The 23,338-nt window shown below is 37.5% G+C and overlaps 1 protein-coding gene across 1 annotated transcript in view; it reads left to right on the top strand.

Annotated features, from left to right (window-relative positions):
• FAF1 (Fas associated factor 1) overlaps positions 1–23,338 on the top strand; it is a 170,693-nt gene that overhangs the window by 144,927 nt on the left and 2,428 nt on the right. The window contains exons 16-18 of the mRNA XM_049808217.1: positions 7,684–7,764; positions 8,164–8,241; positions 12,122–12,337. Of these exons, the coding sequence (XP_049664174.1) occupies positions 7,684–7,764; positions 8,164–8,241; positions 12,122–12,337 (375 nt within the window). The remainder of the gene's footprint in view (positions 1–7,683; positions 7,765–8,163; positions 8,242–12,121; positions 12,338–23,338) is intronic.

A 23,338-nucleotide genomic window follows, 5' to 3' on the forward strand; every position in this document is an offset into this window, starting at 1 on the left:
TATGGTGTAGCCTCATAAAATTTTAATTAGGCAAATTTGGGGCATATTTCTATAATGTCAAGTGCTAAAATACCATCATTTAATCAGCAATTGGATTTAATTTATAGATTTGTGTATTGTGTTTGATTAAGCTTTTTCTTACATAATTTCCAAAGTAATACCTTAAAAACATTGAGATACACGTGTGTACTCATAGTACTCCAATGTACCTGTCTTGAGGTACAGCGGTGCGTAATTTAGGCACCCATTTTCTCTCCCAGGCTTTCTTAAAGGAAGGCTCAATCTGCCATCGCATTCTTTTCCCTGCCCCTCCAAGGCCTCTGGGTCAGTCGTGAACCACTGGACCTGTCGCTTGCTGCCTGTCGGCTGTGTTGACCAGACGACATTTTGGAAACCTCCTGCCTCTTTTGGCCTGCACTGTTAACGTGCCATTGTAGATATGTGGTCTAGCTGTCATGCTGTCTGTTTTTATAAGTTTGCTACTTAAATTGCCGCAGTAACAAGCCACAAATAATAAAATAAGATCAGCCATGTACTGACGTGTATGGAGAATTACTTGGAGGCTACGCTACTGATTTCATATATCTAGTGGACATATTTTCCTTTTCCAACCATGTTTGCTCCTCTGGCCCACACTACAAATGTTGGTATCTCAACTGCTGTTCAGGCAGTGGGGTTGGGGATTTTTTGCAAAGAGGGACTAAATGCTATTAAGGAGTTTCTTCTGTAAGTGAAAGAGGCTATCTCAGAGCACGGACAACCGGCCTCTGCCACTGTTGATCAAGGTGTGAACTGAGATTTTTCGGGAAGTGACTTTGAAAAGAGCATGTAGTATCAGTTCCTCTTAAGTGTCAGTGCCTGGTACTGGACTTAGGAAAACAAATAATAATTGTAAAATATTGTATGCCCTGGAATGTCCGTTTTTAAACATCCTGTTAGCTTGCTCAGTTTAATTGGATAGTTAAATAATCATCTCAGTGCGGTATGATGGGCTCAGATAGATACGAGTTAGTTCCTTTGTAAGATTAATGTGAAGAGATACGTGATTAAATCCTGGTATTAGAGCACAACACACCTGTTCTGGGCCGATCCTGAACATTTTTTCTCTATTGCCTGAGGAGGAGGCTTCTCAAAGGATTACAGTAACACTTTTTGACAAGCTTATACAGGGTGGAGTTTCCATGTAATGACAGGGCTCATTTGATGATGCCTCAGTAATGCATTCTTTTTATTTTTGCTGTCAACATTTATTACTGTAGAAGCATTGACTGTTACACAGCTGGTCCAACTTGTCCACATTTAAGTAACAGTAGGTCTCTCACCATGTTTATTTTTGTCGTTACGCAACACTAGCACTCCTGCTCTCGGATTAGACTTCAAGGTGGAATTGTAATACCCACAGTTGCTTCTAAAACCTTCTTATTTTAACAAATACCAATTAAAACCTTCAATTCACTTTAAACTGTGTCTGCTGACACTGTTTTCTTTAGGGTAAGAGAGAGATACTTACGAATTTTTAAACTGGAAAAACTGTTGTACACAGACTCTGACTGAAGAGAAGCTGTAGAAAGATGAAGACCTGCAGAGTCACCATCTTTGCTTTCTGATCTTAGGTGACATCTCTTCTTCCTAGATACTGCTACAGTGTGAGGAAAATGTAGGTCCTTCCTGACCAATATCTGGATGGGGGTTTTAAAAAAAAAAAAAAAAAGTAAAAGAAAACAAAAACTCCAAAGCAGCAACATAAATTCATCTTCTTTTCCCTGCCACAGCTCTTTGTGAAAGTATCCTTGTGTGTCCATCCCAGCACTCTCTTGTGTTAGATGGAGCTTTACTGGCCAAGTGTTATTTTCATAACTTTGCAGTAAGAAGTCTGCTGTCACCGTGTCTTCCTCCTCTTCTGCCTCGCTGCTGTCAAATGTAAGGGATTTCGTTCTTTTTTTTAATGTGAGAATTTAACAGTTTTAACTTCCAATACCTTTTCTCTTTCTTCTTCCAAAGGTATATCTCACAGCCACAAAGGAAGCTAAAGAGGATCGGTCCTAGTGCATTTTCTCCTAATCTGTGGTCTGTTCGTCTTTTCCTCCTTCAGACTGGTTGCTTTTCTCCACTCCTCACCTGCAGTTGTGCCCTCCAGTGAAAGGATGGCCCAAGATTCCCTCCCTGTGCAGGAGACCCCTGTAATTTCTGTTTAGGCACTGAAGCTTACATTAAAATCAGTAGAAATTAGGCATCTGAATACCTTTGATAATCTGTGTTCCATCTAACACTGTCATGTGTATCATGGTATATAGTATTTGCACAACAGGAGGTTATGAGAATAAATACATGAAATTCATTAAATTCCAAAGCGCAAAAGCATTATGGTGATGACAGCCATCTAACAAAGATTGTGATTTAACCCCTCAAAAAAATCCAATTAGCACATTTACTAATTATTACTAGTTATAACTAATTAAACTACAGTAATCAAAATTTATTTGATTAAATTTTCCAATTTTGTATTTGTAATATGATAGCACCCCAAACGATCGGTTTCCCATTGTGCACTTCACTGCGCTGACACACCAGCAGGTACGAGTGCCGCCTTTGGGAGTTTACAGCCCATTTTGAACGTTGACAAAATGCAAGGTAATGACAGAGGAAATAAAAAAGATAAAATGAAAATATCTTTAGTTCAGGTGGCTTTTCAGCTATACATGTTGATGGCTCCTGTCACTGAATATTCGCTTAGTTTCTCTTAATAAAGAGCAGCTTTCCCTGCTGTACAGCCCAGGTGGGTAGATGATGTAGCAGGACTGGCTGGCTCGTTTCCTGTGGAAAGTCACTGCAGGACTGCTTCTTGAAGATTTCGGGTTTGTTTTTTTTCTTGTCACTTGAGATAATTCCCCAAATCAGTATCTGGAACTGGGCTTTCAGCCTTCGATATAGACAGGCAGGATCCTGGGGCGGTTCTGTGTTGTTCTGCCCCATTGCCCTGCCCCATCCTGCCTCCCCACCCGTGGTTTTGCCACCCCAGAAACGTTCATTTGCCTCGTCTTCATCGTTCTCATATGCCTCATACATGTGCGCTTTTTCCCTCCATATATTCCCCATCACGTATGTTTAAGTTATACAATGTGCAAGTCTGTCATCTTAGTGAGTCAAATTAATGCTTTTCTTGCACTGGTTTGTTTGGACAAAGGGGTGTTTCTCTTTGACGCTCCCATGAATAGCCTTAAGCACTTGTAGATTTTAATTTCAGGAGTGGTTCAGTGAAATGAACTGTCTTTCAGATAAGCATTCAGCATTTGTAAATACACTCTTTTTTTTTTTTTTTCTTTTCTTTCTTGCAACAGCCATTTACTCACTGATGCTCTGAGAAATGCCTTCTGCTCATGGTTATCTTCTCAAGTTCTGTCTCGTCTAGTTTTACCTCACAGTAAAACTTAACCCAAAGGACAATGGGGAATAAAGTATAATACAACTCCCTGAGACAAATCAGGTGTAAAGCTGATTCCTGGGTTTAAATCATTAAAGCCTACCTTCAGAAACAACAACAATAAATTTAAAAAGGCCAGAAGGGCCAATGCTGAATTTTCCAGCAAAATATCCCATCCAAAAAGCCAAATGTATTGTGTATATTTTTCCCTGTAGAATCTGCAGGAAAAGGGGGCATTGATGTCCTAAATGTGATCAGGAATCCCTCTTTTCCATCATCCTGCATCAGAAAATGCTTGCTGTTAGGTGCTTCAGGGGTAACTTCAAGAAATGGCTTGGGGAGTAATTATTGGAAAGAGTTATCCTAAATTTCTTCTTAACCTTATCTGTAAGTTTTTCTTAGTCTTGTAGCTCTGGGTATTACTTAAGAGAACATTTTATCTGGTCCATTGTAACTCTCTCGTGAATATAAGTGTTTACTATTTTTGTTATGACTTTGCATCTGTAATTTGCATGATAGCAAAGAAAATTCATAACTGAGGAATATATTCTGTGGATAAACGCAATTTTTTTTGAAGTATCAACTTTCCACTGAATGAATGTCCCTCCTATTGTTGTATTGCCAAAATGGGAAAGCAGAGATCTGTGACTTTTTCCCTTTAAGGAGCAAAGGAGAGTTATCTCTTCGTCTCATGCCCAAAACCCCTGGGATGGGGATGGTTTACATTCACACCAGCCTTCAGTTGCTGCTGTGGAATTCACAAATGCCGTGTAACCCTCATTTCTGATGAAGACTTTTTAAGTGACCTGGAATAAACCGTTGTCTGTTCAAACCTTGGTTTCTTGAAAAAGGAAGATGGCAATTTTGCCTTCATTGCAAAAGTATTGTGGAGATAAATTTATCGATGTTCAGTAGATGCTGCAATTTATGTAGGGTTTAACAGGAAAGTTGTCAGCTACCTCAAGTTTTCTTGATGGATAAGACAACATTTTTTTTAATTAATTATTAGTGGTATGACTATTCTATTTTTCTTCATGTGTTCTTTGCTAGTGCAGTGAAAGATTCTCTGCAAAATATTTTCTTCCGCTTTTGCTGTCACCATTATGAATTTTCTTTTGTTGCTTTCTGGTGGACTTGAGTCATCCTCATACTTTGCGTGGTTTCTCTAGAGGAAGAGATGACTAAAATAACAAACTGCATTACAAAAAGGAGAGCTGCTTTATCTAATGTTTAAAATTTGTCTAAGGTGTAACTCCGAACCAGAGAATATTACAATTTTGCCATAATCTCTGTAGAGGAGGTGGTTCCTCTTGAGTGTGACCAATATTAACAAAACACAGAAGTAGTTACAAAGAGACATTTCATAGGATTACATCTGCTTCTTACCTAAAGAAATCTGGATTCCAGATTTGTTTTTAAGGTCTGTTTCAGTAAGAACAGTATTGTTTCAATGTGGTGTAAAGCTCAGTGGCACGCTCATTTACTTTTAGATGTGGCTCACATATTTCTGTGAGGACCAGGCAGTCATGCATAGTAATTCTTCACATTCCTGACATCTTTTTCATAATCCACTTTTAGGATGATGATAACTGCAATGAATAGGGAGGAAATAATTTATTTTTTTTTAAATGCCTGGAATTCATCTTTAGATTCAAGTTGTAGAATCTATAGCATCAGTATTTTTTGCAGTTATCATTCAGATTCTATAACTTAAACCTATTTCAAAAATTCTTCAGTGAAGCGCTCTGGAGGTGAATGAATCCTGTGCTCATCACAAGTAACTTCTAATAACTTCCTGGAGTTTTCTAGACAGTTTGTAAAATGTAAAATAAAAGCCAGTACTCAATTTCTTATAACTCTGATTAGTATATATTTTAAAGTGAGTTTTAACAATTTTTATTACTTTTTACTTTTTACTTTTTGAGGGTTGGTTTTGGTTTGAGTTGGGATTTTTTTGTGGCTTTTTTGGTTTGTGGGGTGGGGGTTTTTTTGTTGTGTGGGTTTTGTTTTGGTGTTTGCAAGTTTTTTTTGTAAACTGAAGTAACTATATATTAATTGCTAGCAATCTTTGATGCAGGGAAGAGCCTGTAGTTGCAATAGTTGCACCTGATCTTTCAGTTTTCTTTTGGGCATTACTGGACTTGTGTGACCTTTGAAATTCAGTTAGTGTGTGAAGTTAGGTGTGACAGATGAAGTTGCAAAACTTGAAAGTTAAATAGGTTCTCTGTGAAATAATTCTTAATATTTTTTAAATGCTTGTCCTCTCGCAGATTACCTGAAGTCATCTTCCTTTAGTAAGCTAATTTGGGAAGACCGTTTTGGTTCTCACCATTCTAAGATAAATTTATGGTATGCTTATGGAAAGTCTTAGTGTAGATAGTACAAAACTTTTTTCTTTACAGTTACATTCCATGTATGAGAAGAGTTGGGAAAACCCCTGTGTATTCAAGAACCTTTCCTCATTTTCAGATAACATAAAAATTGGAGCCGTTTAATTATTTCAACACCCCCTCTTCTCAGAAATGGTATATTAATGTAGGGTAGTTTCTGCTATCAGGTTTGAGTTAATTTTTGAAAGTATTCCATGAGCATAGCACATAAAGCTTGTCAAGGTCCAGGAAAGCCAGGAAGGAGAATGGGTTATTCGCTGGTTATTGTCCTTTTTACATTTTGCAAGAATTACTTCTATTCATGTCTTAGCTCTGCTGGACAAAGTGATGGTTTCTCTATCTTCTGTGAATGAAATTTAGGACACACTGATTGTAGAATAATCTCGGGTCCTGTTTCTATAAGGAAGAAGAGTTTCCTCTAAAAAGATCTTGTTACTTTCCAACTGGAGGTTGTATACTTTTTCCTGCAATTTGTCCTTTCCTCTTGTGGTCGCATGCTACTGTAGAGCTTTTTAACCACTAATATGTTAGAGTTTTGTTTGAGGACTGTCTTGGCACGTTTGCATGACACGATAATAGCAGTTAACGTGTGCTCCTTCCATTCAGAATCGAGTTTTTGCCAAACAGTGAAGTTTTGGGGAGAAAATTGAGCGCTTTGCAAAATGATGGCTTTATGTGGAATAAACCTTGCAGATGAATGGGAAAATGAACGTAATTCTTCAAGAAGTAGTAGGTAGCAGACTTTAATTTCTATGAAACACAGGGGACAGATTACCCCAGTGCAAGTGCTGTGTTACTGGTAACTACAGGTGGCCGTGCTGAGCCCACCAGCAGTCTCACAGCTAAATCTTATTGATTTTTGTAGGGACCAGTGCAGCCTCTGCAGGGCTCTGGGAGGATTATAAGATGTAAGAGGAGTAAGCACAGGGGAGCAGATGCTGTCTCTGGCTCCAGAGGCAGAGTATGAAGCTATTGATTGTACACTTTGCTTTATCAGACATCACCCCCGTGCAGTTATTCCAGCTTTCAGGGATATCCACTTCTTGATCCTCCACCGTGTGGATGATGCCTCGCTTTGTCATTCGTGTACTTTTAGTAAACCTTCATTTCTTTGTGCTGTGATCATTAATAAAATACTTGGCTAGGTGTGCTGGCTTGAAGTTGGCATGCTAACCTCATGTTTCTTGTCTGCCTGCATCCGTCCATTTGAGACGCTTGAGAGCAGGACTTGCTACTTTCCTATCTGTGTATAATATTCAGCACTGTGAACTGAGGCCTCTGGATGACGTTTAATAGTCATGGCCCTGGATGGATCCTGCTGAGGGCTTTTTTACCAAGGAAGGACCTGGGAGCGGGCCTTCCCTCGCAGGACAAGGTGTTACTCGCTGTCAGTCTGAGCGGAGAGCAAGTTAACATCCAGCCTCATCCTCTAAACCACAGTCTGTCCTTCCCTATTACAAGACCGTCCAAATGGTCGGCTGCAGGAGTGAAATCCTCCCCAGGCCTACCCACACGTACCCCTCCAGTGACCCCCTCCCCACGTGGCTGGGGTGGGAGGAGGCTGCGATAAAGATGGCAGGGCAAAGAGCCTTGGTGCCAGGTCCAGCCTTCAGGCCAGGACTTGGATGTGCCCATCCGTTATGTGGCAATTGAAACGTAGCTTTAGGTAAGTCATAATTTTTAAAGGCAAGGTCGCCCTTGAGGCATTTCTGAACTCATTTCCCCTAGCAGTGGTTAGATGAGTAAGGCAATCCAATATTTTGAAGTCACTGGGGTTAAAGAGCGCTGGTGAACGTAAAGATACATATCCTATTGATCCACTGTTTGCTGATATTTTTTGTTTTCTTTTCTTTTCTTTTTTTTTTTCTTTAGGATGAACGTGAAGCCAGAGAAAATGTGAAAAGAGAGCAGGACGAAGCGTACCGCATATCACTGGAGGCTGACAGGGCGAAGGTATGTGCAGGGCGAAGCGATGTCGGGACGGGAATCTCTCCACAGTTGGTGAAATCTCTGTGGTGCAGAGGACAGCCCGCCTTCAGTTCTGCTCTTAAGATGAGGCGGTTGCTGTAGGAGCCGTTGTTGCCCTCAGTGGTTATAAAATGGCACTAGACACAGTCACTAGGAGTAGACTTGACTACATCTTTTTGCTAAAGCAGTCCTGGCCCCACTTAATAACAGAAGTTGGGAAAGGAATGACAGGAAAAGACCACTTAATAAAGATCCTATTTCTTTTATTGATTTCTACAGAAAAGTTGGGAAGTTTCTTTGCTTTTTATAGAGCTAATGCACATCATTAAACACAGCTGTGGAAAGCAAGGTGATAAATGTGTGATTGCTGTTTGTGTTTATTAGAGGGAAGCACAAGAGAGAGAAATGGCAGAGCAGTTTCGCTTGGAACAAATTCGGAAAGAACAGGAGGAAGAACGTGAGGTGGGATGTTTTACCTTTTCTGACAACTTTTTGGATTCATGAAGCTTATGGACATTGCAACTTTCATTCAACACATATTCCAACTGTAATTCAAAGTATACTTTTAATGTGAACATCCTTTTTTTTTTTTTTTTTTTTTTTTTTTTTTAATTTATTTCTTACCATATATATAAAACATAGTGCAGCTAAATTGTTTTCATCCACTGTTTAATAGCTTTTCTGTTCTATCATCTGGGTCACAATTACATCATCTGGGTCCGAGTTACAGCCAGATATTAGATAGGCCTGCTAACAAGAGATCCATGAAATGAGCTCCATAAATGGTGGAATCTTTGGGAACCTCTAATCTTGTTTCTGCAGGCATTCCTTTTAAAAATATAATACCATGGAGCCCTTTCATTTCTTCCAGGAAGTAGCACAAAGACTAGTATGATTCTGATCAAACAAGTGGCCAAATTTAATTTGGGAGACAAAACACTTTTAAAAAAATTTTAAGGAAAAAAAAATCCAAAATGTAGAAAAATGGATTTATGATACATTTTTTAATTTCTAAACAGTCTTCTACAGAACCTTCCTGAGAATGAAAATTGTGTTTAAATGAACATTTTGCATCTCTAGAAAATAGAAACCATGTGCTGTGAAGAGTACTGTTCCTCAAACTCTGTTATTTTGTAGATTCTCTCAATTTTGTAGATCGTGAGGGTCCCGGTACCTGTCAGAGACAGCTTGGGCAGCCTATTTCAGGATCTAGGCTAGCTGCTGTCCTAGCTGTGTGTCTGTGTACGTATTTACATACAGCATAATGTAGACGAATTTACTTATATTAGTGACTTCCTCTTTTTAATCTCCTGGCAAATACAAAATATGGTAAAAAGGCCGACGTCACAGTCGATTGGGGGTCATCCTTTGAATTCTAGGCATATAAGATTCTGTGAGCAGGTTGCTAATGAATACAAAGCTATATCAGCATCCCTATCAAATACATATATTTCCTGAGTATGTTTCCAATATTATATTAAATATAAATAAAATATAAATATTAGAAATATTTATTTATATATGAAATATCAGAGTTCCAATATTTTTGGTGGACTTAATATAACTTCTGAGCTTTGACTCTCATGGATTATGGAGATTTGAAATTTGGAATTATATTCTCATTTAATTCTCCACTTAGCTTAAGTCCTTCGAACTCATGGAATCCTGATAAATCACAGCCTTGCTTATTCCCCCTCTACACGTCACTTAAATGAATACTAGACGTTTCAGTCTTGTGTACTTCGCTGATGTATGAAAAAATTGCATTATACAACTGCAGAAAAGTTGGCTATGAACTCATTTATTATTCCCTGAGATGAATCCAATAAACAAACCATATGAGCAATGCATTTGCATATATATTTTTTGACCAAGATAATCGCATTAAAAAATGTGAACCATTTAAGCATTCAAGAACCTTTTAAACAGTACTGTGTTGTAAATACTAAATTCAGCCCAAACAGTAGTATTCAATGGTTTGGGAAAGATGCAGTCCACTTCTTCTTTCTTATCCTACGGTACCTGATGACTTACTTAGTTCCTGTTGTTAACATAAGTCAAGAATGGAAGCTAAAACACAACTGAAGGAGCAATGCACAAAACTGGACTGAGAGAATTGTGTCAAGAATAATTGTAAGATGGCAGTTCTGGGAGGTTAATAGCAATTGAACATAAATCAGTACTGTAGCAATAACAGACTGTTGAGCAATCAGCTCACACTCAGATTCAAGAAAGATGTTGTTCTCTTTTTTGAAGTAATTTTGCATGCATAGAAACAATAATTAATTCTGCTTTATTTTATCTGCTCCTGAACCTTTTCTGATACCTTGGCCTTTTGGAAATCGTTTTCTTACGCAAGGGCTACAAGACTGGTCCATGTTATCAAAATATGCCTGGGCTTCCCTGTTCTAATGTAGAGTGCAGTAATGAAAATAATAGGATCTGTTTGCTTAGTAGAACAAAAGGGATTTTAACAATAATGTTTACTAACGCTCCCCATTTTCAAGTATACAGATTACTTATACTGAATTGTTCTGCAACAGTGTTTACTTACAGAAGTGGCTTTATGTTCAGTTCGTATATTTAAAATCTGACTATTGAGCTATTCACATACTGAACATCTTTTTATCAACAAACTGAAATTGCTTGTTCAGGTCCAAGAGTTATTAGTGTGATCCATCACATCATTGTTTTCTGACTTGGTTTGCTGGTACAGAATATCCATTGTAAATTGCCATTTTATGTTGAAGCCTTGGAGCCTAGTTACTTTGGGGAGCGACGCACTCTTTGCACAAAGAAAAGAGCTCTAATGAGCTACTGTTGTTTATTTTTCTATAATATAATTGATTGGGTTCAGTAAATAATGTAGCATCTGTTGTTATACTGTGTGGGGAAATGTCAAAACAGAAAGATAGTAAGCAGGTGGTTGAGAATGGAGAGAGAGAAAATTAAAATAGAATCTATTTAAAATATAATCTCATAGTAGATGAGCAAAAATGAACTCAAGTTCTATGTATAAATATTTATACTGAGATATAATTTACTCAGAGGCTCGTGTGTAAGAAGTAGACTATTTAAAAGCCTTTGTAATCTTGCTTCTGCCCAGTCCTTTCTCTTTAATGTAATCATCCTCCATCAGTTTCTGTTGACCTTGGGGAGGCTTTCAAAGGCACAAATAGCAACTGTGTATCTTGAAAGTTACTTGAAAATCTGGGTAAACTGCCGCCTCAGTTTGGAAAATTGTCTTATAGACGTGTTTTGGGGGAGGCAGTGTGGTCATGCTACTTCTTCCATTCATTGACATTCTCATTAACTGCTGCCTTAAGCGAGGTGATACTATAACACGGCTGCTTTCTAAGTATGATCTAATTTTTAACAGATGCCAGTGCCAGTCCATGAGTACCCACAGCGCTCAGTACCCTCAAAAATCAAGCCCACCTCGTTCAGCAATCTAATATAAGGCATCAATTTTTAAAAAAATACTTCTGATCAAGTATGAATGTTATAGTAGCTCCCAGAGGCAGAGGACAGAGAACACAGACTCGGCTCCTGCCCTTAAAATCTTGACGTCAGCAGTATACACGATGTTAGCAGGAAGGCAATCATAGACATTTTCAGACGTGTAATGTCATTGCAATTTGGGGGCTGATTTCATGCAAGTTGTTGCAGAAAATGTGCACACCTGTGCTTGGAATCATCTTCCTGGAAATAATAATTGCTCACTTCAAATCTTAAAGCTCCCTTTTCTGTTCTCGGTTTTCTTCTTTGACCATTCCTACTTTCATATGTACTCTATGTATCTAATGTACCTTCATGGTATTTTTAATTATGTCTTTTAACAGTGTTTTATTTTGTTTATAGTAAATCTCCTGCATATATTTCTTTTTACTCTGAACTGCCACTAAGGGTCTTGTCTTTGCTGCAAATGGTCAATTACTCTGTGCAAGAGGAAGGCAATTTGATAAGTGCATTTAAATAAATACTTTTACTGCCTTTTAATTTATACCCTTTAAGGAAGCAATTGGCCACTTGACAATTAGTCTCTCATTCAAATTTTTTCCAAGGCTTTCTGCCAAATGATTAAATTGCTTATCCCCATCGTGCATTAACTGTAGACCTAATAATATGTGTTATAAAGAAGGATTTATTTTAATTAGTTGTCTGGTGGGCTGTTATTAAGGAATGAATAAAAATGATGTTGTCATTGAGATATAAAGCACAGCTATGGCTCTGGAGCACTGTGGCACATCTTGAAGTTCTAGAAGAAATAAAAAGAAAAGCTTTCTGTCCTTCTCTTCTGTTGCTAGCATTGCAACCTAAATGGTTATTTTTCCTTCCTCAGGCTATCAGGCTCTCTCTTGAGCAATCTTTGCCTCCTGAACCAAAAGAGGAGAGCACCGAGTCCGTCAGTAAACTGCGTATTCGGACGCCCAGCGGAGAATTTTTTGAGCGACGTTTCCTGGCCAGCAGCAAGCTGCAGGTTGTCTTTGATTTTGTAGCTTCCAAGGGATATCCTTGGGAGGAGTACAAGCTGCTGGGCACCTTTCCACGGAGAGATGTGAGTAAATGTACCTTTCCAGAATAAATACCACCACTTCTCGCTCCTGTATGTTAGACGACCAGTATGTTATAACATAGAAGGTAAAAGATATGCCTGAATGTGTTAGAGTGCTGCCAAGCTCTGTGGTTGTAAGCAAGACAGGTACTAACCTACCAATGCTATCGTATGTCGCGTACAAAACTGTGTTGTGAAATCTGTTTCCAGTGACATTGTAAAAAATCCTCCGCTTCTGAAAAAAACAAGTTGTGGACCATATTCAATGAAAACTGCATTAATATGCTGAGCCAGCATTGCTCATGTCCTGTTTTGAAGGAAGCCGCATCGACATTAGTACACTGTTTAGGTCTGTTACAGGCTGGTACTTCTGATTTTTCTGGTTTTGCCATTTTGATGCATTTTTATGTTATGAGCAAGGAAGGCTCAGTGTCAGATAGTATACAGTTATAAGCTAATCAGTACATTCTAATAAATTATTCATCCACCTGTTACATAATACCAGTAACTAATCATTTATATCTCCTACCTTGAAATTCTAATGATGTACCTGCTGTGACCGATTTTCAAAATCAATACTGCTTACTGCTTACAAAAGCCAATTAAATTCTGTTGATTTATCAACAGATATTTATGTGCTGGTTACTAAGTTTCTTTGAAAATATACCTATATGTTTGCTGCTCTATTACAAATTAACTTTCATTTTTTGTTTAGCCATTGTTACAGCAAACGTAAATAAATGTCAGTGGGTCCAACTGTGCAGCAATTACCTGGGGCCCAGCATAAAAGGCGAAGGTAACAGGCACTACAGAGATGACAGTACAGAGCCAAGCAATAGTGGGTGAAGTTCAGCAGCTTTTTGGCCGTGCTGCCTCAGTACTGCAACGAGTGGGGGCAGCTCTGGATCAGTCGGGGTTTTGTTTGCTGGGGGCACCTCCAGGTGACTGGTTAAGCCATTTTTCATCAAAGGAGCTCAGTAACTTGGGTTGCTTTTCCATTTTGTTTCTCATCGCTGCCCCCAGAGGAAGTTCACTAGGAATAAGGCTCTGATTGGTATGTTTGCAGTACTGTTTCGTAACAGGTACCTCGTGCTTTGTTGTCTTGTTAGTTATTTAAAGTGGCATAAATACTCCAAAGGGGAAGAAAATAATGTCCTTAGCAAGCTTACAACCTTGAGAGTGGATGCAATTTCTGACAATTTTTGGCATAACTCTGTGAACAGGACTGTGGTGCTTACAGCTTCTCTTCCACCTTGTCTTACATTGAGAATCCTAATCAATCAGACTGAAAAGCAGCATTTAAGGAATGTCATTAATCACTAATTAACTTCACTCCTTAAGCATGTAATATCATTTCCAGTGGAACCAAAGGCTACAAGAGTCACCTATGTTTCCAGAATTACTGATTGTTCTGTTTACTTGACAGAAGAAAACCAATCTTTTACAGTCTAAACAATGGTTTTGTGTCTTTTAAATATTTTGCAAGTCATACCTCCCTACCTGTAACATATTTATATCTCAGTGCATATTTAATATAAAAAAAACTACAAGTATATTACTCTAACTTTTTACATTTGTTTTGTACTTTAGACTGGCTGTTTCTGTACATAACCACATTATCATCATTATTAATTTTAGTCCTCTGTAACAAACTCAAAAATTGATCAGATGACTCACATAAGAAAAAAATTTAAAAGGAGTAGAAAAGAAAAAAGACCACTAAATTAGAACAGGCTGGTATTTTCAACATATTTGTGGAACTGTCAGGGAGAAAACACTGAGGCCAAGAAAGGAGAATTTAATGGCAGGATACAGAGCTGTTAGTCTGTCATGTGGGAAGCAAAGACCCTGTCATCTTTTTTCTATGATTCCAACCTAATAATGCCATGTATGAGGAGTCACATAAATGATTCATGCCGATTGACTCAGTGGCCGTGTATGAATCCGGTTGCCATTGTGACCATCACAGCTACAACAGACAAAATATAATCCCCAGGGGTTTGCTAACCACTGAGAACTATAAATGACATCTGCAAGTTCCCCAGGTTTGGAAAGTTGGAAGTGTGCACTCCATAGACAGATTTAAAAAAAAAAAAAAAAGTCATTGATGAATGCCTTGGAAGTACAGTAACAGTATTATTCATTGCCTTAGGCTTCATGGTATGTAGTCTCTTAAAGATACACTGTAAGTTGCCAAGACCCTTCTGCTATATGATACGTATCACAAACTTCCATTCAAATCTGTGCAACAAGAACAGAGCACTTGGAATGCTTGTGCTCCAGAAAACAATAGCATTTAAAGTGTATGTTTGTATTTAAACTATACATAACATTTTTGAAAAAATACGTTTGAAAGTATCAATTACTTTGCTGGAGTTTTTGCTGCAATAAGATGAAAACATGTCCTCTCAAGTTACTATTTTTTCTTCTATCCTTATCTGTATTACAATAACATATAAACTCCGCAAAATGTTTCTGTTTTATCGAAACAAGGGGGTTATCTTCAATCAAATCAGCATTTTCTTGTGGTAAACTTGTTAGAGCATTTTTACCCGCTTTTCAAAGCTATCAGTCCTGATACAGTGTTGTTGAGATATTTTTACTTCTTTGGTAAATAAAAATTCATTAGTTCTTAGTTCTATGTTCCAGTTGCTTACACAGATATCCTTGGCTAACTTAAAGTTGGTATCATAACCCTACTGTAAATACAAACTTCTACACATGAGTAAATACACAGATTAACCTTTTCCAGACACTACTTGTAGATTTTAAAGCAGCAGTGACATTCCAAAGCAGTTAAGCACATGCAGTCACTTGTTATTGGGTCTTTGTCACCAACTGTGTTGTTCTTTCTACTAGCGCTGAAATTAGATATTAACCACCTCCTATCTCAGAACCTTAACCAAGGCAGCACTGCATACTGTACTGACAAGTGCATATCACATGGGTGAACCTGGGTCAGCAGGTAACTTGTACCTCCAACTTTGAAAACATTTGGCAAGCGCATCTTTCGGAGTGAAAAGCTGTATTATGAGTTCTTTGAGTTATTCCTAAATGCGTCTGCAAAGGCTTTATGGAAGCAAATGTGTGCGCTATTTAAATGTATGTGCTGATTTTAGAATTATAGTTCCCTTTTTTCCAAGAATCTCTTTAATCTTCAAAATGCATTTAACTATAACAAAAAGAGCTTACCCTAAGCATATTAGCGTGCTCAGTCAACCCTCTTTTAAGCATTTCTGCTAAGTCCCTTTCTCTTAAAAGCCTTCCCATACGCCAATTTCGAGAGTCCTCTGGATCTGCCAGCTGCAAGACACACCTTTTCCCAGTACCCTGGAGACTTCCTGGAAGATCAGTTCCTCACTTCCTTCTGTGGTGGAGATCTGCAGAAGTCTTCCTAAAACTCTTTAACGTCTTATGGAGTGGACATTTCACCACGCTTCAGGCAAGAAGCTGAAGTGTACCAAGTCTAGCTGAAACTGTAGGACGAACATGCAGAACACATTTACCCAAACTGGGCTTCAGCCACCCTACTAGGATTAATGATACGTTAGTGAATGTTTTATGGTATCTCTCAGAAAGGGAGGTCCTGGCATGCTTTCTCTTTTGAAAGACTGTTTTTGAAAGACTGAATTTATTAATTTCTTCTGAAAAATCAAAATTGCAACCTACAATTTCTTCTGCTCATTTCTCCTTAAGGTGGAGCATTAGTTATGTATTTGAGAGTATGCCTTTTGCAGACATGGTATTAGAGACTTAAGCTCTTTATTTACTGTATCTGGAAGCCCTGGTAAGCCAAGACTTCTACAGTATTTCACATTTTATTTTCCTGAGCCACAGCTTAGGATCAGGTGGCAGTTAAGTCACTTAAGGTTATTTAAATGCATCTAAAATGTTGCTTAATAATTCAGAACCAGTTTGCTCTGTTTAGAGTATTAAGATTTTTTAAATCCTTTTAATTAACCAATTTCAACAGCAGTTTAAATAAACAGAAACAAAAAATCTGTCTCCCTCGAAAGGGCAGAAAATAAATTTAACTCAAATTGCATGTCAGTTTAAATTAGGTATGATCAGGATTTCAGTAAATTTAGGGCCAGCCAATTCTTAATATTATATGGGAGTATAGAGTAAGATATTCCTCCAAACCTAAATGTGATCATCCATTCCTCTGCTCTGGCAGGAGTAATCCTCTTTGATGCCCACAGTGGTGGAAATAACGCCACAGGACAGTAAGTTTAGCTGCAGCACTCGGTACACATAGTCATGTGAGCAGGTAGCTATCCTCTGATGTTCTCCAAAAGGTGATGTTAGAGCATGACCCCTATATTGCTATGCCAGGTGGTTTGGCAATTTTGTGTATCAGTTCTAGAAGCCATTCTTTGTAAGGACTATTCTGCATTTCACCCAGCGCAAACAACTTCCTTCAAATAACCTACTTTTAAACTCATTAGGTGGTGTTTAAAGTCTTTAAATAGTTCATGAAATAGTTATATGTTCAGGACCATCTCTGGCTTTTAACATTCTTTCCCCCTAATCATCATCTTGATAGAAGGATGGAAGAAAGATGTTACTATGAGAAAGGATTCATGCAGTGTCATGGTTATTCCCAACAGCACTTTTAGTAACTTCACAGAAATCAGGAAAGTAGCTTGAATATCTGTCTTACGGCAAAGGATGATTTCAGGTGAATGAAATAATCTTCTGATATGTTCAAAAATTTGACAACATAAGTTCAGGGAAAATTTAACATGTAATCGATGTAATTTTTCCAGTCATTTCAATTACCGATATTTATATTTCCTACTGCACAAAATAGTACTAACCTGTTTTAATTCACATAATTTAAAATTTTTCAGGTCAATAGAGATCTGATGGTGGCATGTGTTTATCAGCTCTGATGTAGTTTACACAAGGCCACAGCCACCTACAAAGGTAGACGTGCCTCCTCTTGTCGTTTAGAACTGTCCTTAAGTCAATACTATCTGCCCTTGTCTGTCTTGTCTTTTCAGGATATGTTGTTACTCTATTTATTCAAGCAGTTATGTTTAGTTTAGTTAAGACACTGAGAAGTTGCCTAAGCAAATTGGCCATACCAGACTAGCATATTCCCATGCCTCGTTTAAAAGCATGATTTCTGATCGTTCTTCCTGATGACTTGTAAGAGTAGAACAATTGGACAGATTAACCTTGAGTGCAAGAGGAATGGACCACACGTCATTGCAGCCAGAACGCTGAAGCATTTGCAACCCCTCTGTGTTTTACTGCTTTTAACAAAGCTTGTTGCTCAGAAAGAATAGTGTCGCAGTCTTTCAGTCAGCACCTACAAAGGGAGTAAGTGATATTCTTGCCCTGCTGAAGTCAGTGGCAGTACTTTAGAGAATATTGAGTAGATTTTGCTTATGTTTACTTTTGTGGAAATATAATTTCCATATAGGCAGTCAAAAATTCTGTAAGTATTACAGAAGTATTTTTGATAATGTTTTCTTCCAAGACAGGCAGACTTGATCTGTCTTTTTAGACCTGGTGTCTTTGCATAAGGAACTGTGCTATCCAAAGAGAAAGACTGAAGCCATTCATGTATCAAGTCACTGAAAGGAGATGGAAGGAATGTCTTCCTCATCTCATAGATGTAAGCTTATTCTAAAAAGAAATAGAATTACTTTCTATAGGTCAATATAGTTTCTGAGCTCTTACAACAACTCTATTTGAATACGGGGAGTGTGCAACCAATTTCAGGAAATAGGTGTGCATTTCAGATGAGCTATTTTACTCAAGACTCACTAAAGTAAACAAGCATTCACCACAAACACTGAATACTCAATGCGGTATGTGAACTCTCAGTTGAGTCATCCTCATTAGTTAACCCAATGACTAATGCCAACCATGTGATTAATATATTCCACCCAAGCACATCCCTCTGACCAAAAGTGTTCTTTTATTCAGCACTGCCCCATTTTACAAAACATTTATTTCAGGGGAAACACGTTATTGTTCACAGGAAGATGCCTTAGTTAAGCCACAGAGCTTTGCTGTTGCATATAGCATTATCCAGCATAAACTGGGCCTGAGATATTTTGTACTTTTTCCCCAGAATTCAGGCTTAATGTCAATTTTGTGGGCTTTTTTTCCCCTTGTAGGAAGAAAATGTAATGATAAAATATCAATCAAGAGCCTTTGTAATAGTATGATACTAAGAATGCTGCATCTGGCTACCAGAAAATTTAATGATCTCCTGCTGTTTTGGTAATTGCATAAGTAATACATCAGACTAAATCACCAAAGCAGTCTTAGGCGCACTTTTTATTCTCTTTACCTATCTACCAATCACAATGTTATACTGTAGATATCATTGTGGTATCTGAACATCTTAATCCTTTGAACTTGCGATAAAAATCCTTTTGGATTGGTTTTCCATGCAGTTATAATTAAGCGCACATGAATCCAATCCTGGGTCATTCTCCTGTGAGCGACTGTGTTCACATCCATTCCCCTTTGGGACGTATGCAAAGCAAAGTTCTTGCAGTTCATTTGGAGCACTAAATGTATTTAGATGTTTTCAAACTTGTAGAAGATGTGACTGTTTGCCTCCTGTCAGGTCTTCATCAGTATCCACAGTGAAAGGTGTAGTATTTCTGAGGACATGATCTTTCTTCTCTCTAGCTAGCACATTTTTAAATAATTAAATACATGAATAATTGTTAGTTCAATATAAGCACAGTGGCAGCAGTGCCCACAACTAACGGACTGTTTTGCTCCTTGGCACAGCAGAAAGGGTGTTTAACATACAAATGCTCTCACGTGTAAATGCCACTACTTGAACCTTTTCTCTACTCAGCAAGAAAACTGAAAGTAAATAGTGTGAAGGAGCAGGTGATGGAGCTCTTCTCCCTGCAAGTCCTTTGTCAGGAAAAGACCCATTCCAGGGTATTCTGTTGGCTTCTCTTTTTCCAAGAAACCACACAAAGAATTCCTAAATAGATCAAAGATTTCAAACCAGAAAGAAGGAAGGGAGGAAAGCAGAATATCTGAGGAGAGCTTTACAGCACCTTCCTCTTCCCTCAAAATCTGAAGTTGTCCAGTCCAATGGATTGATGATTAGTGTTTGTGGGTTTTTAAGCTTTGTTCTACAAACATGTTTTTCCCAATCAGAAAAATTTTTCATGTAGAATCATGAATTCATAATGCTGAACTTTTAAAAAGCACCAGATAGTCCAGGCCTCGGTATACAAATATAGCAACACTGGGTTTGGGTTTATCCTTATTATTTACAGTGCCTGCCATTATGCTTAGTATTTTAAAAAACAGAGGAAAACACAGTTGCTATCTCAATTTACTGTCTAAAAAGTCGAGTAATGCAAGTCAGGTTTATAAGCCTTCACTGATTGGAATCTATGCAGCAAATTCTTTTCTGATATGAATTACGTTAAGTCAACGAAAATTTACACTATGTAAAGACTGGCAGCATCTCAGGTATCTCAGACAGCTGTACGGCTTTTCTAGGAAAGAATGGAAAGCATGCTCAAAGTAGAGGATATAACATCACAATTTTTTGTTTTATCAACATCTGTTACTTTGCTTAGTGAATGTATTTTTTTAAAATATGCTTAATCTAAAATACTGGTTTGAGAAAAATCCTCAGAGAAATAAGATAGTAAGAGTGTGACATATCTGGATTAAAGCTTTGTACTTAGAATGAGAGTAGAAGTCTTTGACATATTTTTCCTTATTTGTGACGGCTTTCTTCAATTCAGATGTAAATTATCTCCAAGTTTATTCAACTAAACCAGATCTAATTGCATATATTTCTATAAAGTAACCCTACTTCTGTTTTGCTCACGCTGAGCATATTATCTGTATAACCCACAGATATTTCAGTAGGTAGAACGGATTCACTGTATTTATTTGTGTGTCATTCTGAAAATCCAGGTTTTTAAACAGATCTGGTACTTTACCAGGTGTGCCTTTAAGTAATTTCTATTGCATTTATACTTTAGGAGGATTAGGAAAGAGAGTAAAAGAACTCTTTGTCCGTTAGATTCATTAAATGTACTCATGCGTGTGTAAGTGGTATAGAGGCTGTGCTACTCAGGAATCAGATCCCTGTCCTAGGGTGTAGAGAAAGGTGAAGGGTGTGATATTTACTGCTTGTGTAAGTGTCATAATAATTGTGTATTTGATTCTTTATTTTTAAATTACCTTCCTGGGCATTAAGCCATTTTTTTGGTATTTATCTTTTCCCTGCAGAGTTAGGGAGGGTAAGGAACCACACCTTTGAAATTGTAAAAGTACAGCTGTTTAGGATATGAATGTGTAATAGAACAGATAGGTCAGCAAAGGTGAAGACAGAAATAATACAAAAATTATTCTAGAAGTTAAAAGACTTTGCTATAAAAATGTATTAAAATGTTGTTTAAACTAGTATTAATTTTTGTTATTGGGTTATTTAAAAACCCAAGAAATTTATTCAGAATAAAGCGTAAGTAGCTACTACATTCTTACAGGAGAAATGTAAGTACTATCTTTCGGTTTTGTGCAGACTTAAATCATTCAAACTTCAAAGAGCCACAGAAGTACTTCAAACCAACTACCTAGCGCTTAGTTGAAATAATTACCACAGAATTCATTTAAACAAATACCTATTAAAGTAATAAATTTCCTATGCACCAAACCAACATTGGTTATATAACACAGCTCTTTAAAAGATGAAGTCTTAGCTCCAGTGCACCAAAGCATAAGGTCCTGTAAAATTGTATCCACAGTTGGAAGAAAAGTATTGTTTTACCAACTTAAACCTATTTCAGTGAAACCAAAACATTTTGCAGCTCAACGGCAAGATCTAACACCAATAGAAATAAGGTCCCGTTACCACCCTCTGGTCACGTTGCTAGAAGGAGTCTTCCCTGAAGAGAGGGGAGTGTTCAAGTCTGCATAGAAAGTCATTTGCCTGAAGATGAAAACTCCCAGGGCACTATCTGCTTTGGCTCTGGGACAGCCCTGGATGCACGTGCACGATATTCTACAGAATTCTGTGAGCTTGAATATTAGTAATTTTGCTGTCACTTGAGTTATACTCTCTTAGCATCTGAACATTGAACATCCTTCCTCTGCCACCCTCCTCACTATATAAACTTCAAACAACTTAGAGTCTCTTTTTAAGGGGTTTTAGTTTACATTTCATTATAATATAAAGTACTTACCTTAGCAAAACCAGAAAAAATATTTTTAAAATGTGTTCACCTCATCAGCTGGTATCACCATGTGACGTGTGAGTGGACTTTTAGAATGCATGCATATGACTGGTAGAAAGTCAGTTATTGTAGAACTTGAAAATATAGAGAAACACTATGCTTTTAGCATTTATTTAGGCCTTTTAACAAATGCCAAATGCTTAACTCGGTGCATTTCACAACCTTAATCAAGAGAGTGTTGATTTCACCACATGGGTACCTATGTAATCTCATTGAGTTCAACAGGATCAAATCAGATTCAGTATATAAACACACGCTTAAATGATTTCCTGCATAAGAAGAAGTCTTTAAATAATAAAGGTATAGGGGTTTGGGACAATGTAACTTCAATATAAGGTGCAGGGCTGTTTTGAAAAGAGCAGCATGAACAACATCAGAGCAAAGGATTGTCAGCACTGAAGTGGACTCCAGAATTTATCCTAATGGTAATGAAACAAGGAACACAGATTTAAATATGAAGGTATTTTATACTTTGCATTATGAAATAATCCACGTAAATTTAAGTGAAATTATTTTGGTGGACACACCTTTGCAGGCTACAGCTTTTCCAGGGTCCTTTGATCTCTATTACATATCATTCTTTAGTTTTTAACTCTGTTTTAAAACACTGTAAGTTACAAAGCATCTTAGGTCTTATATTTCATATATTTACAAGAGAAACCATTTCTTTTGGTAGGAGGCGTGTTCACTAATAAGGGTTCTATTCGTCGTAGTAAACAACATATTTACAAACCACAAATAACAAAGTAGAAGCTGCAGAAGGGTTATGGTGTGATAATTAAGTACAATGGCGACCCATATGAACAGAAAATGCCAAGGAGCTAAAACAAAGCAACAACAGCTTTGTTTGTTGACAGATGTAGGAGCCATATTGTTAGTTAATTGGGTAATGGTGTAAACATTTGCAAACTCTGCTGTCCCTCAGTGAATTAAGCAGCACACTGAAATTATGGTGAAAAGCTGCACCGTCCTTTTGCTGCAGGTACTCCACAATGCTTTTAGCTAACCTTCTAAGTATGAAGACATTGGGGGACATCAGGCGTTGTTATTATTTAAGGTACTTGAAGTTTGCAAACCTTAGACTAGGATATGTATCTTGAATTACACTCAAGTGAGTAATAGGTTTCCATGTGGTTACAGTCTGGAAAATTGTGTTCATTGCCTAGGCTTGCTTTCCAGATTTTTGTTTTTCCAAACATAGAAGAGACTTGTTCTGTCTTTTCTAGCTTTTCTTGCAAAAAAAAAGGTTGCAGGATTTGAAAATAGAGGGGTCTAATTAGCAACTGGCTTGAACTGAAAAGAAGGAAAATTGCTTCCCTCAGGTGCACAATACTTCATATGCTGTGAATTGCAGAGACCCCTATTTACCTCGCTTTCTGTGCCTATGCGCAATAATGGACTGTAGCAGAATACCAAAACATTAAAAAATGCAACAAGATACTTAATTAGCTTACTTCTGTAATCACAAACTTAAATGCACTACTTTGGCTGTTTTTTACATAACAGGTTTGCTTTCTAAGATAATAACCTTTCAATAATTTAAGCAGCATCTGTGCAGGAATGCATAATTGGACTGTAGATAATAGGAATCTAAAATTGAGTCTGGTTTTTATAAATTATTTTTCTCTTCAGACATTTAGCAATAGCTCACCATGGTACATGAAGTTTAAGAAAATATGTTCGTGTTTTGGGAATCAAAATAATGCATCTGTTTGGTTTTGGGTTTTTTTATTATTATTCTGTTGGGTTTTTTTAAATT

This window comes from Accipiter gentilis, chromosome 8 (genome assembly GCF_929443795.1).
Source record: "Accipiter gentilis chromosome 8, bAccGen1.1, whole genome shotgun sequence".
NCBI lineage: Eukaryota > Metazoa > Chordata > Aves > Accipitriformes > Accipitridae > Astur > Astur gentilis.